The sequence below is a fragment of the Heteronotia binoei genome, chromosome 21 (genome assembly GCF_032191835.1).
Source record: "Heteronotia binoei isolate CCM8104 ecotype False Entrance Well chromosome 21, APGP_CSIRO_Hbin_v1, whole genome shotgun sequence".
NCBI lineage: Eukaryota > Metazoa > Chordata > Lepidosauria > Squamata > Gekkonidae > Heteronotia > Heteronotia binoei.
This window is the reverse complement of record NC_083243.1, coordinates 74,803,419-74,818,297: the sequence shown is the minus strand read 5'-3', so window position 1 is coordinate 74,818,297 and position 14,879 is coordinate 74,803,419. Positions and strand designations below refer to the sequence as shown.

General features: G+C 48.0%; 1 protein-coding gene across 1 annotated transcript in view; it reads left to right on the top strand.

The window, feature by feature from the left end:
• AVEN (apoptosis and caspase activation inhibitor) overlaps positions 1-14,879 on the top strand; it is a 275,620-nt gene that overhangs the window by 250,439 nt on the left and 10,302 nt on the right. Inside the window, exon 4 of the mRNA XM_060262620.1 lies at positions 10,691-10,786. Coding sequence (XP_060118603.1) covers positions 10,691-10,786 — 96 coding nt within the window. The remainder of the gene's footprint in view (positions 1-10,690; positions 10,787-14,879) is intronic.

Sequence of the window (14,879 nt, the reverse complement as noted above, 5' to 3'; positions counted from 1 at the left end):
AGATTGGCAACAGTGGTTCCTCAAGAGGAAAAGCCTGTAGTGATACCTTAGGAATCTCCCACCAACCTGGAAAGGTGGCACTAAAGGCTTCTAAGTAAGTGCCCCCCCCTTGCTGTCTTCCAACCCACCCAAGTGAAGGCATTCACTCCCCACCCCCACTCTCCCAACAGCCTAGCAACATCCTCTGGCTAGTACTTTCCAGTCCTGCCAGGGCTCTTTGGCTGTTTCTGCGGCCTTCAGAAGCTGAGTGTGCAGAGAGACCTTCGTGAGGTCACAGTAGCTCTGCAACCCTTTCTGAGGCTGGTTGACAGAGAGGTCACAGAAAAGGGCTGGAGATGTGGCTGTTTCTGAGGGGAAACTGCTTCTGGCAGTTTGTTCAACATTCCTGAGCAGGCAGAAGAGAGCAGAGTCAGCCAGTGCAAGGCCAGAGAATGTCAGACATGTGATGGGCCAATAGTTTGTTCTGGAAATATTAGCCAATGGCCATCCTCGATTTGGCCATGGCAATAAGAGAATTATTACTATAGATTATAATTAAAGAAGTATTTTAAGGTAGGTGCTGAGCTGATATAATTTAGTACACCTTCCAGTGATGTCAGGGGTGTGTGGCATATGCAAATGGCCACCTTCAAGAGGGGGTTAGATAAAAATATGGAGCAGAGGTCCATCAGTGGCTATTAGCCACAGTGTGTATGTGTGTGTATATATATATATATATATGTATATTTGGCTGCTGTGTGACACAGAATAAGAACATAAGAACATAAGAGAAGCCATGTTAGATCAGGCCAATGGCCCATCCAGTCCAACATTCTGTGTCACACAGCGGCCAAATATATATATATATATATATACATATATATATATATATATACACACACACACACACACACACACACTGTGGCTAATAGCCACTGATGGACCTCTGCTCCATATTTTTATCTAACCCCTTCTTGAAGGTGGCTATGCTTGTGGCCGCCACCACCTCCTGTGGCAGTGAATTCCACATGTTAATCACCCTTTGGGTGAAGAAGTACTTCCTTTTATCCGTTTTAACCTGTCTGCTCAGCAATTTCATCGAATGCCCACGAGTTCTTGTATTGTGAGAAAGGAGAAAAGTACTTCTTTCTCTACTTTCTCCATCCCATGCATTATCTTGTAAACTTCTATCATGTCACCCCTCAGTCGACGTTTCTCCAAGCTAAAGAGCCCTAAGCGTTTCAACCTTTCTTCATAGGGTTGAAACGCTTAGGGCTCTTTAGCTTAGAATGTTGGACTGGATGGGCCATTGGCCTGATCTAACATGGCTTCTCTTATGTTCTTATGTTCTTAAATGAGTTGTGCTAATGAGCTCCAGCGCTTCTTTTTCTATAAAAATACCTCTGCTCCTCACCATGAAAGATTTGAACTTCACTCAGTTTCTCCCCAAAATTAACTGTTATAAAATTAGTACAAGTTGACTGTCTACTGCAGCTTCATGTTCACTCTACTCAAGCCCAGTCCATCTCAGCTGCTTTTCACCATGGTCTCTCCACTGAGTCTTTCTGCATGGTTTCAGTATGGTAATCCTCATTCACCTTTGCAAAGCACTACTCCATGGACATAAATGTCATGAGAGATGCAGTGGTGGGAAAATTGGTCCTGCAGTTTGCATTCAGTGGAAAGCTCAAACCTGCCTTCCTGAGACCAGTAAGTCAGCTCACTACTCTCCTATGTGGGGCTGTACAGGTGACCACTCAATAAACAACAATTAGAGTTCAGTGCAACTCCATTATCTAGGCTATTATGAAGGGATGACACATGTAGAGCTCATTGTAGTTTAGAGGGCATGAATGACAGTTTATTAGGTCTGTTCTTCCATGTGGAGATAACAAAAGGATCTTCCAAGTATAGCAATATTCAGCTACATTCCAAGAAATAAATTGTCAGGAATCAACAACTATTTTGGATGTCCCATCCTCACCAAGTCATTGGGTAGATAGATCTCATTATTTAATGACAGCATTCTAAATGCATGTTTATTTGTGGTCTAACAAAAGCCAGTGACAAAAGAGATTTGGGCTTATAAACAGTAAGAAGTATTTAAAGGATTCTTTGGCCATTCTCTGCTTCATGATGCGATGCAACAAAGGTGGTGCTGTGCACTAACAGTAGGAAAGTCAGACCTTTTCAGACTGTAACCCATTGTGTGTTCTGTGGATGTGAACTGAATGTGAATATGTCATTCCAGCTCAAAGGGAAAGGGGTAAGAAATGAAGATAAATAAGTAAGCAAGAAAGAAGAGGGCAGCCAAGCTTGAAAAACTCCAGTTTTCCTCCACTGTTGCTCAAGTCTGTGTCTCAGTCATTTCCTGTCCCCTAGGTGTTAGAGAACCAGGTGCATTATGTCCCCTAGAATGCAGAATAAAGTGGTTAGGACAAATCACATTTACTTACCTGCATGGCCTCTCAGTTCCAAGAGACAATACGTTTTGCGGCACAACTGTTAGCCATGCCAGTCAGCAAATCCCGAGCTGCCATAAATTGTTTGGGTCTATCTTTCCCTCATCATCTAAGGATTCTGTGCTATCCTTAGTTTTAAACCCCATATTGATTTGTCCAGAACAATAGAACCACATTAAATTCTTCCATCTGCAAGTGCAGAATATATCATGCTGTGTGTGTTAATTGAGAGAGACCTGTGGTTGCTATGGAAATTATGAAATCCTGAGCAGCTCTGCACAGTACAAATTTTGTCATGGACATTGTATTCCTCATGAGCACTCCATGAACATGGACATTGTATTCCCAAGGCTCTCCAACTCCACCACAGACCCCAAATCAGTCGACACTGGCTGGCAGCCCAACTTGGGGGAAACTGATTAGGAAGGATCAGTGTCTGAATTCCCTTCTCCTTACCTTGCCCATCTGATTTCTTCTGCTGTGTCCATTCTGCGAACATTAAAATTAATGCTCTCCTTGGCTGAGCTTTCTCCATACATACACCATTTTTCTAATTGCCACCTTCTAGTTCCCCTGCTTAAGATGGCCTATTTGAGCCCATTCTTTCTTTTTAATGGTTTCCACTTTGTGGAATAGGCTCCCTAAGGAAGTACAAATAACATCATCTTGGGTGGGCCCAGACTGGCACTTTAAGCTGCCACAGGGATGGCTCCCAGACAGATCAAAAAATCAAGTCCAAACAAGCACATCTGCCTCCCATCCTGTACTCACCCCATCCTTGGGTGTCTCTAAGACGGCTAAAAAAGCTGCCACTTCCAAAGTGGTAGCAAATTCTTGTATCGCATGCCATCCGCCTTTCTGGCATCTGAATGCTGGAGCACACAAGCGAGAAGGATTGGCAGTGTGACCCCACCAGGCCACCCCAAGCCACTTCTATTTTTTTTATAAAAATACATTGCTTCCAAGTGCATAGGCACATGGGTGCATATGTGCGTGACTACCGAAATGAATGGGGAAAACCCAAACTGAGCTGAGGGGATGACCATGGCAAAGCACGGGATATGGACAGTTTGCAGGGGAGCATGTGGACAGGGTTCTGCAGCTCCATTTTGAGCCAGCCCAATTTGGGATGCCTCCCATATGCCCCAAGCTGACAGTCTGGACCCAGCCCTTAAGATGTATTTCTAAGGCACTGTAAGGCCATAGATCCCAGTAGGTAGCCGTGTTGGTCTGAAGCAATAGAACAAATCAATAGACAAGTGCATCTTTAAGACCAGCTAAGTTTTATTCAGAATGTAAGCTTTCGTATACTCTTAAGTAGACTTCATCAGACATATGGGAATGGATGCAGCAATTCTTAATATAAGTGTGCAGTGTGGAATCATAGGAATGTTTTTAGCAGATTAAAAGAATCACAAATAGGATCTGTGTTTGTTAGTGTAGGACAAAACGGCTGAAAAAACACTAGGTGATAAAAAGCAGACTGCTGTCGTAGGGGTGCCATAAATCTAGGTGACATTTTGGCTTTGTTAGTTTAAATAGAGGGCATGTTTACTCAAGAGATTATAACATCCATATAGTTTGCCATCCTAGAAATATGCCCTGCCCAGCGCAGCTGCGTCTTCAGCTGCAGTGCCTCGATACTGGTAACCTCCGCCCGCTTGAGGACTTCAGTGTTGGTCACAAAGTCACTCCAGTGGATGTTGAGGATGGTGCGAAGGCAGCGCTGATGAAAGCGCTCGAGGAGTCGCAGGTGATGACAGTATAAAACCCACGATTCGGAGCCGTAGATGAGGGTTGTCATCACAACCGCTTTGTAAACATTGACCACCGCCTTCCCAAGATTGCCCCGTATGGCGAACTCTCCACCGGCCATCGAAATAGAGGGGCACCAAAGAAGAGGTACAAGGACTCCTTGAAGAAATCCCTTGGCACCTGTCGCATCAACCATCACCAGTGGTCTGACCTAGCCTCAGATCGCAAAGCATGGAGACACACCATCCACCAGGCTGTCTCTTCCTTTGAGAACGCACGCATAGCTGGTCTTGAGGACAAAAGGAGACTGAGGAAGAATCGCACTGCTACAGCACCAACCCTAAATCAGACTTTTCCCTGCAGCCACTGTGGCCGGACCTGCCTGTCCCGCATTGGTCTTGTCAGCCACCAGCGAGCCTGCAGCAGACGTGGACTATTGCACCCTTCTTAAATCTTCGTTCACGAAGCCAAGCCGAGAGAGTTTGCCATAGGATGGGTTGGTATATGCAATAAGACAAACAGCCGATATCCTCCATTTGAGTATGTCAATACAAAAACAAAAACAAAAACAAAACCCCAAAATATTCTGATACACTGTTCTAAAAGAGAAATTATATAGGTTAGCCCTTAGAAAAACAGGGTGCATTAAAGTATAGTGGAAGGTGGGTTAAGTATATGTAACAAACAGCCTACATCCCTCATTTGAGCATGTCAACACAATAAACATTATTCTGATACAATGTTCTAAAAGAGAAATACATTGGAACACTGCTTGGTCTTGATTGGCGGTGACTTTTCCCGCGCTGCGCCAGGTAACCCGAGGACGTCCCGGCTGCGCGGCGCGGGTGCAGAGTCCGATACTCAACACTCCTCCCCCCTTAGTTTAAACCACATAGTCCCGGAGGTACTCCGGTGCTCTCCGTTCCCGTGTCGATCTCCTCGGGGTCGCTCTTGGTGCGGAGGCTGGTTCCGTTGTGGGCGATGCTGCTTCTGGCTGCGGGATGTTGGGGTCTGTTTCAGGCTCCGTCTCTGGTTCGGTGTCTCTGGGGGCGTCATAAGTGGGTAGTTCCTGTATTGGCGAGCGCCCTTCCGGACCTTCGGTTGCCCGCGGTTCCCTATTCCCTACCTCCTCTGTTTCTTCGGGTAGGGTGCGGCGGCGCAGCTGATCTATGTGCCGCCTTAGTACCTGGCCCCCCTCGGTGGTCACCTCGTATGACCTGGAACCTGTCACCCTAAGGACTCTCCCCGCGACCCACTCGGGACCGCTTGCGAAGTTCTTCGCGTATACCGGGTCACCCGGAAAGAACCCCCGCACCGCCTCCCGGACCTCTGGGGACCCGCGGACCTCGGGGGCCCGGTCGGGGTGCAGCCTGTCTAGGCGTGTTGTCAGTTTCCTCCCCATAAGCAGTTCTGCGGGGCTGGATCCCGTTATAGGGTTTGGGGTGATCCTGTTGTGGAACAGGAAGGCTGAGAGGCGGTGGTCCCAATCCCCTTGTACTATTCTCCCCAGTGCTTCCTTGGTGGTCCGCACCATCCGCTCTGCCTGGCCGTTGGTGGCCGGATGGAAGGGTGCGGATCTTATGTGTCGTATGAGGTACCTCTCCGTGAACTCCCGGAATTCCCGGGAGGTGAATGCAGTACCGTTATCCGTCACCAGGGTGTCTGGGATCCCGTGCGTGCATAGGACCCTCCTGAGTGCCCGGACGGCTGCTGCTGTGGAGGTCGAGGCTACTGGAATCACCTCCAGCCATTTTGTGTAGGCATCCACAAGTATAAAAAAGATTTGGCCCTGATACGGGCCTGCAAAATCTAAGTGGAGGCGGGACCATGGTCGCCTGTTAGACTCCCATCTGTGGACCGGGGCTGATGGGGGATCGGGCCGGGATTCTTGGCAGGGTTGGCACCTCCTCACCCACCCCTCTATCTCCTCATCCATGCCCGGCCACCACACATAACTACGGGCCAGGGCTTTCATCCTCACGATGCCCGGGTGGGTCTCGTGGAGGTCTTCCAGCACCTGCTTGCGCAAGGGGGGGGGAACCACCACCCGGCTGCCCCAAAGCACACACCCCTTGTGGGTTGATAGCTCGTCCTTCCTGGACGTGAATGGCCTGAACGCGTCTTCGACTTTGCCTGATGGCCACCCCCTCCCCACCCAGTCCCTGACCCGTGCCAGGATGCGGTCCCTCCCTGTTGCCCGAGCCACCTCCGCCGCGTGCAGGGGGCGCTCGGGGAGCGATTCAATGAGCATTACCCCATGTGCAGGGGCGGGATCCGGTTCTGTCATGGGGAGCGGCAGGCGGCTGAGGGCATCGGCGTGTCCCATGGCTTTACCCGGGCGGTGGACCAGTTCATACGTGTAGGAGTTCAGGAACTGGTTCCACCTCAGGACCCTCTGGGATAGGATTTGGGGGGTCTGACGGTCTGGAGCTAGGAGGCCCAGGAGCGGCTTGTGGTCCGTGGCGATGGTGAAACGCCTACCGTAGAGGTAGTCGTTGAACTTGTGCACCCCCGCCACGATCGCCAAGGCCTCCTTGTCAATTTGAGCGTAGTTCCGCTCCGCTGGAGATAGAGTCCGTGAATAGTACGCGACTGGCACTTCCCTCCCGTCCGGGAGTTGGTGCCCCAAAACCGCTCCTACTCCGTAGGGGGAGGCGTCGCAAACTAGGATCAGGGGTAGGTTTTCGTCGTAGTGGTGAAGTACCGCGTTAGAGACCAAGAGGTCCTTCACTGCTTGGAACGCCGCGGCTTGGCGTTGGCCCCAGACCCACGGGGCCTGTTTATCCAGCAAACGGTGCAACGGTTCCGCTACGGCGGCTTTGTGCGGTAGGAACGTGTGATAAAAGTTCAACAATCCTAAAAAACTCTGTAGTTCTGCCTTGCATTTGGGCGCAGGAGCCTGGACTATGGCCCTGGTCTTGTCCGCCATCGGGTGTATCCCCGCCGCGTCCACGGCGAACCCCAGGAACTCCACTCGCGGGACCCCTAACAAACATTTCTCCTTTTTGACTCTCAGCCCCGCCGCTTGGAACCGCCTGAGGACCTCGCGCAGGCGGCAGCAGAACTCTCCTTCATTGGGGGCGGCGATTAAAACGTCGTCAAAGAAGGGTTGAACTCCGGGGATCCCTTTCAGGAGAGAGTCCATTATGCTCTGGAATATCCCCGGAGCCACACTGACCCCGAACTGCAGCCGTTTAACCCTGAACGCGCCCCTGTGGGTCACGATCGTCTGCGCCTCCGCTGTCTTAGCGTCGACCGGCAGTTGCTGGTATGCTTGTGCTAAGTCCAGCTTCCCAAAAACCTTCGCCCCGGCTAGCGCTGCTAGGACGTGGCTGACCACCGGGACTGGGTAGGGGTTGTCTTGTAGCGCCTTATTGATCGTGCACTTGTAGTCAGCGCAGATCCTCACCTCCCCATTGGGTTTGACGGGCGTTACTATGGGGGTTTCCCATTCCGCGTATGTTACCGGTTCTAGGACGCCCTGGGCCGTTAGGCGGTCCAGTTCTGCCTCTATTTTCGGCTTAAGGGCGAACGGGACGCGCCTCGCTTTAAGCCTTATGGGCCTGACCATTGGGTCAATCGGTAGGGTGATGGGCGGACCCTTATAGCTCCCCAAAGACCCATCAAAGACCTCGGGGAACTCTCGGCAGACCCCGTCGAAATTGCTTGCCTGCAAGTGGTCCACCCCCACCAGCTGGATCCCCAGGGGATTGAACCAAGCCAACCCTAGAAGGGTGGTCAGTTGGCGCTTGACCACTAGGATGTCCAGGGGCCCTCTGAAACCCCTTCTTTCCACATGCACCCGGGCCCACCCCACGATGTGTACTGGGTTCTTCTGAAAGTCCCTCAGTACGAAGTCCGCTGGCCTCGTTTGAAGGCGGCGGTGGGGGCATAGTTTCTTGAGGGTTTCCTCCGAAATGATGGAGATGGAGGAACCCGAGTCCACTTCCATGGTGCAGGGGGCGCCCTCGATTAGGACCGACATTTTGACCTTGTCTGGGGCCGATAGGGGCAAGTTCAATACCTGCAGAGTGGTGGATGCCGTCGTGTGGGTGTCCAGGGAGTCGTGATGCGCTGATGGTTGTCGGCGGCTGTTCTTGGCCCGGCAAGCCCGAGCGATGTGGCCCGTCTTTCCGCAGCTGCGGCAGTCCAGGTTGCGGTACGGGCAGTCACGGCGCTCGTGGGGGTCGCCGCAGCTGGCGCACCTGGGACCGGTGGTGGCGGTGGCCCTCTCCGTCGCTCGCTGTCTAGTGGGGGCCCTTGTGTCCGTTCTTTGGGGCCGCCGGAGTTGAAACGCTTCTCCCTCTGTTCGGTCTTCTGGCTCCGTTTCCCCTTGGTGGACTGCTTCACCTCGTGGCTGGCCGAACGCCTTGGTGGCCCTCTCGAAGGCCGTTGCCTCGTTGAAGGCTTGTTGTAGCGTTAGCTCCTCCTTCGCGAAGAGCTTCTGCTGCAATCGCTCGTCGCGGAGGCCCCAGACGAAACGGTCCCGCAGGGCTTCGTCCCTTTTGTCAAAGTTGCAATTTCCGGCGATCTGCCGAAGGGCCGCCAGGTAGACCGCCGCTGTCTCCCCCGACTTTTGGTCCCTCTTGTGGAAGAGGAATCGGCGGGCGACGATGGACGGTTGGGGTGAAAAGTGGCCCGTGAGGAGCCTCACGACATCCCGGTAGGTCCTCTCCGTCAGCTTAGCTGGAGCGGAGAGACCTCGTGCGATCTCGAAGGTCTCTTCGCCACAGACGCTCAGCAGGACGTCTCTCTTTCTCTCGTCATCGTCGATCAGGTTCGCCCGCAGGTAGCACTCGACCCTTTCGGTGTAGGTCTCCCATCTCTCGGGGTGCTCCGGGTTGAATTCCGCAAGATGGCCCGTCGTTACGCTCGAGTTCGCCATGGTGGCGGCGGGCTGCCCGATCCTGCGGTCTCTCGCCTTCCTCGTCTCCGGCCGGACCTATCTAGATCCCATCCTCGTCGCCAGTGTAATGTACTGGGAGACGAGACGTGGTAAAGGCATTGGTCTTTAATCGCTGGTACATTACAGAACTGGGGAACACGCGGCCGGGTCCGCTAATATATACATGCACCCCGGATCAACCCCCCTGCTGGCCAGCCCAATCCTGGCCAGTTAAACTTCCCGCGCTTGGTCTTGATTGGCGGTGACTTTTCCCGCGCTGCGCCAGGTAACCCGAGGACGTCCCGGCTGCGCGGCGCGGGTGCAGAGTCCGATACTCAACATATACTCAGTGAGAGTTAGTTTGGTATCTATAATGAGATAAAAAACCAATATCCCTGTTCAGTCCTGGAGAGGTGTTTGTTCCAAGTTTCATGATAATTTGTAATTCAGCAATTTCTCCATTCTGTTCTCATTTTCTTGAGGAGTGGGCTTAATGAGATTTTACTGTATTTTGGGAGAACTGAGGTATAATTCTTGTAATAAATAAGATGTAAGGATGCTGTTTTTATTACATCCTTGTATCTAATGCAATGTATAGCTGTTGTATGCATTTGGAAGATTTCCTGTGTTTTCATCAAATCTAAGTCTGTGCATGCTTTAGACATTTTGAAAATTAATCTATCAAGTCATGGATGAATGTCATCCACATTTTAAATTAAATGATTAATATTTTGTGGTTATCACACAGCTGCATATCAGTCAAATACCTTTTGTCACAGACTTTTGACATGTCATTTCATGAGAAGATATGATTTATTCATTTGAAAAGCTGATTTCTCATATTATAATATAATTACAATTAAATTAGTAGCCTTACATTATATTTCTACTTGAGAGCATTTCAGACTTCAAGTTAGAAGACGTGCCAGAGACTAAGTATTAAGCTATGTAGACTTTGAGCTCTATGAAGTCCTTACTGTAGTTGTTTTGTTAGAAGAAATACACATTTGGGCCCTGTCCTAGAATGTATGCCCATTTTCTGTGTGCCTCTGGTAAGATTCTAATTTTTGAATTGCTTCTGATAATTCCATAGTTTCTAATTCTTGTATTTGTTGCAAAGAAAGCTGAGGAATGACCTCAGAATGACCTCACCTGGTCTTGGTTCTTCCATGTGGTGATGTGCTTTTAGAGCTTTGCCTGTCCTCCAGTTTGGAATTGTTGCCTTGTGGCTACCCAGTTCACTGTAGTGAGGGAGGAGATCATACATGATTCTTCTGCCTTCATGGTAGTGAACAGGGAAATTGGGGGCTAAGCAGCATATTTGTGAAGCAAGGTTTCCTACTGATTTAGCTTAATTTTTGTTGTTGTTGTTCAGTTGCACAGTCGAGTCTGACTCTTTGCGACCCCATGGACAAAGTCACACCAGGCCCTCCTGTCTTCCGCCATCCTCCGAAGTCCACTCAAATTCATGTTTGTTACATCAGTAACGCTGTCCAGCCATCTCATCTTTTGCCATCCCCTTCTTCTTTTGCTTTCTGTCTTTCCCAGCATCAGGATCTTCTCCAGTGAGTGCTCACTTCTAATTTACTGTGTGTTTATTGTATTTCAGTTACCTGGGTTCTATGCTGACTGCCAGTCTTTGGCCCAAGCATTTGATGAGCTGCCTCTGCATCTCAAACTAAATGTGGCTGCTGATCTGGTGCAGGTAATATCTACTCTGCTCATAAATACCTTGAAATTTATATTGTGCCAAAGTATCTTATGTTCTTGTAATGTAATTGACCTGTGTTGTAGTATACGCATGCTGCATTGGGTTTGAAAGGGAGGAGGATTCCGAAATGGAGGACTTAAGTGTCAACACTTCTTATGCTTCATTGCGTCCTTTAAACAAAGTGTTTTCTGCATGCTGGGTACATCTCGGTCAAAGCTAGCATCCCCAAAGAGTTGCTTGTTCTAATTTGGCTATTTCCTCTGCTGCCCTTCCTGTTTCTTAGGAACAGAGCACTGAAAACAGAGAGCAGTGTCAAAATGAAATGTGTTTTGGGTTCTATTCCTGTATTTTAACTTTTGCTGACCTATATAGGATTGCTTGTATCCATACTATACAGTTGCTCTGGTTCAGCACTGGAGCTGCCAATCAGGTGTATTTCAAATGGTTGTTTATGCCCAGAGTTTATAATATTTGACAGAAACATGACAACAGAGTGTTTCTTCAAATGTAAAAGAAAATATTCAGGTAGAGGGAAGAGAGCTAAGAGTTAAGGATGGCTGTCATCTAAGATTACAGTTCATCAAAAGCTAGAAAAATCAATGTGAACTGGAAAGAGAAGGCTGGATAACTTTGAAGAGCCATTTTGCTGTCTTGTGGGAACACCAAAAGTGATTCAGACACCGACACTGCTCCTTTTTTCCTTTGTACAGCTCAAAGGCATTTCAATGAACGTAGAAGGAAAATTTGTATTTGTTTTGCATGTGAGATGCTTTTTTCCTAGCAAATGCCAAGATTGGGTGTCATCCCTTTTCCTACTGTTAATTGAGCACAGGCATCGGCTGGCTTTCTTAAACACCTTTAGGAACATTTGGATCTGTTACAAAGTAAAAGATTCTCATGTAGCACATGGTTAGAGGTAGCAGGTCACCAGACAGTGGTGTATATTTAACTCCATTTTTTCTTTTGCCTCTGAATTGAGCAGTGTGCTAGCCTGGGTGGTTGTATACTGATAGTGTCTTGGTAATCAATGAGCAAAGGTCTACAATATATTGTTTTGCAGGGATGGCTGCCAATATTCATGGGCTGTCCAAGGGCACCCCATAATATCCCCCCTGCAATCGGAAAGGTACCTGGGAGCAGCACATCTCAACTCTCTGGTGTTCCTTTTAACCATGTTAGCTCTAACAATGCTAAAAAGAGAGCAAAGAGCTGCTTGCTTTGGGTGCCCTTCCTTTTGGAAAATGGGAGATTGCCCATGAAGCCCCTATGACATTGTGCTGATGTCACAGTGTTCCATCTATACATTGTAGCTAATAGCCACTCATAGACCTCTGCTCCATAAGATTATCCAATCCCCTTTTGAAGCAATCTATACTTGTAGCTGCCACCACTTCCTACGGCAGTGAATTCCAAATGTTAATTACTCTGCAGGTGAAGAAGTACTTCCTTTGATTTGTTCTAAGCCTACTACTCATTAATTTCATTGAGTGCCCACAAGTCTACCATGACTCCAAGATTTCTCTCCTGGTCAGTTACCACCATCAGCATATATTTATAGTTAGGGTTTTTGGCTCCAATGTGCCTTAATTTGCACTTGTGCACATTGAACCTCATTTGCCCAGCCTTGATAGATACCTGTAGAGCACCTCCCTGGTTCTCAACATCCTGAAAAACTTAGTGTCATCTACAAATTTAGCTACTTCACTGCTTATTCCCAGCTCCAGATTATTAATAAACAAGTATCCCACTGCTTACCACTCTTCATTGTGAATTTATTTATTTATTTATTTATTTATTACTTTGCATTTATATCCCACCCTCTCCACAAGCGGACTCATTTATACGCACTCCCTGTTTCCTGTTCATTAACCAGTTTTTAATCCACGAGGGGTCTTGTCCTCTGATCCCAAGACTTCTGAGTTTATTTGGGAGCCTTTGATGAGAAACTTTATCAAAAGCTTTCTGGAAGTCTGGGTAATCAACATCTGCTGGGTTCCCTTGTCCACATATTGATTCACTGCCTCAAAGAATTCTAAAAGATTAGTGAGACAAGAGTTTTCCTTCCAGAATCCATGCTGATACTTCCTCAATAGCTTTTGTTCATCAATGTGCATAGTAATTCTAACTTTAATAATGGATTCCACCAACTTACCTGATATAGATATTAGATTGACTGACCTCTAATTTCTCAGATCTCCTCTGGAACCATTTTTTAAAGATGGCAATCACAGTAGCTACCTTCCAGTTCTTGGAAATGGAGGTGGATTTTAGTGAAAGATTTCATATTTTTGTCAAGAGATCCTCAAGTTCACATTTGAGTTCTTCGATGTATGCTATCTGGGCCTGGTGATTTGTTAGTTTTTGATTTGTCCATCAGTCATAGGACCTCCAGTCTCTTCACCCCAATCTGACTCAGGTCTTTTGACATTTGTGACGATAATGAAAGGATTAACAAGAAAACTAAGGACACATAGAGCCTGCGTCAGGTGATCTGAGGGTGGGGGCCAGAGTGCTCAGAACTCTCAGAGGTGATTGACAGCTAATGGCTGAGGGCAGTTATTGTCAGACAGAGTCTGAGGGAGACTGCTGAAGAGAGCAGTTGGTCTGAGAAGGAGCTGAGACAGGAGCTGAGGAGAGTCTTCGAGAGAAGCAAAGCTCACTGTTCACTCTATAAAGACAGCCACGGGGCTGTATGTGACTAAAGGAGAGTCACAGTAAAAGACCTGAGAGGTCACAGACACAGGGACACTTCTCTTAAGAGCTAAAGAGGTGGTTGAGGGAAAGATGTGGGTCTAGAAGTCTGAAGGGCTGGGAGAAGAGACACCAGTCGACTTAAGGGACTTGGCACATTATACCCAAGAGGCCAACCTAGAATAGTGTTGGAGAGTGAAAGCTATATGATCTGTGAAACCTGAGAGACCTAAGTGAACTAGTTGTTATAAAGCCTGAACTACAAAGAAATTGTTAACTGCTTGAGATACAATATAGCCCATGTATATATTTCCCATTCCCCAGTTGAAGATGGTGTGTGTACGTTAATAAATTTCTGTGGTTTACTTTAAAGTTCTCTGGTGCCAGTATATTGGGAAAGCTATCAAAGCTGCTGTGGTCCCCTACTTACAAACTGAGTTTATATCCATCTGAAAGCAAAACAAAAACCCCGAAGAGACTAGTAGTGAGAAATCCATATTACACCCACCCCTTGAGTTCCATAGCCATGAGGTAAAATTCAATAATAATAATAATAATAATAATAATAATACTTTTTATTTGTATCCCACCCTCCCCGCCAGGGCAGGCTCAGGGCGGCTCACAGCATAAAAATATAATATACATCAACAATTATAATTATAAAATCATCATTAAAACAATTTACAAGTTATATTAAAATTAACATAGTGGTGCTATAACATTAGGTCTTCAGTAAGGTTCAGTAGCTAAAAAACATATCCGGCGGCACTTTCTTGGCTCGGCATTAGTTGAAGGCTATTTTGAAGAGGTAGGTCTTACAGGCCCTGCGGAATTGATCTAAACATCGTAGGGCCCGTACCTCTTCTGGGAGTTGATTCCACAGCAGTGGAGCTGCAATGGAGAAGGCCGATCCCGGGTGGCCTTCAATCTGGCCTCCCTTGGCCCAGGGATATTCAGCTGGTTCTTTCCAGCTGACCTCAGCGCTCTCTGGGGCTCATGGGGAGAGACGGTCCCTCAGGTAGGCAGGTCCTCGGCCATATAGGGCTTTAAAGGTAATAACCAGCACTTTGTAACGGACGAAAGCCGGACTGGTGGGAGTCTAAGGCGGAAGTGTCATCCAAAAAACTCTGTAACTGTAGTGCCACTGCCCTCTCAATGACTTTACCTAAAAATGGTAAGTTCGAGACCGGTCGGTAATTCGCCAATTCGGCCGGATCTGCTGTACTTTTTTTTAAAGTGGGCGGACCATAGCCTCTTTCAAGGATGCTGGAAATTGCCCTTCCAAGAGGGGTCTATTTATGATATCCCGTACAGGATATCTAAGCTCCCTCTGGCAAGATTTAATTAGCCAGGAGGGGCATGGGTCAAGATCACAAGTTGTAGGGCGCACAATTGA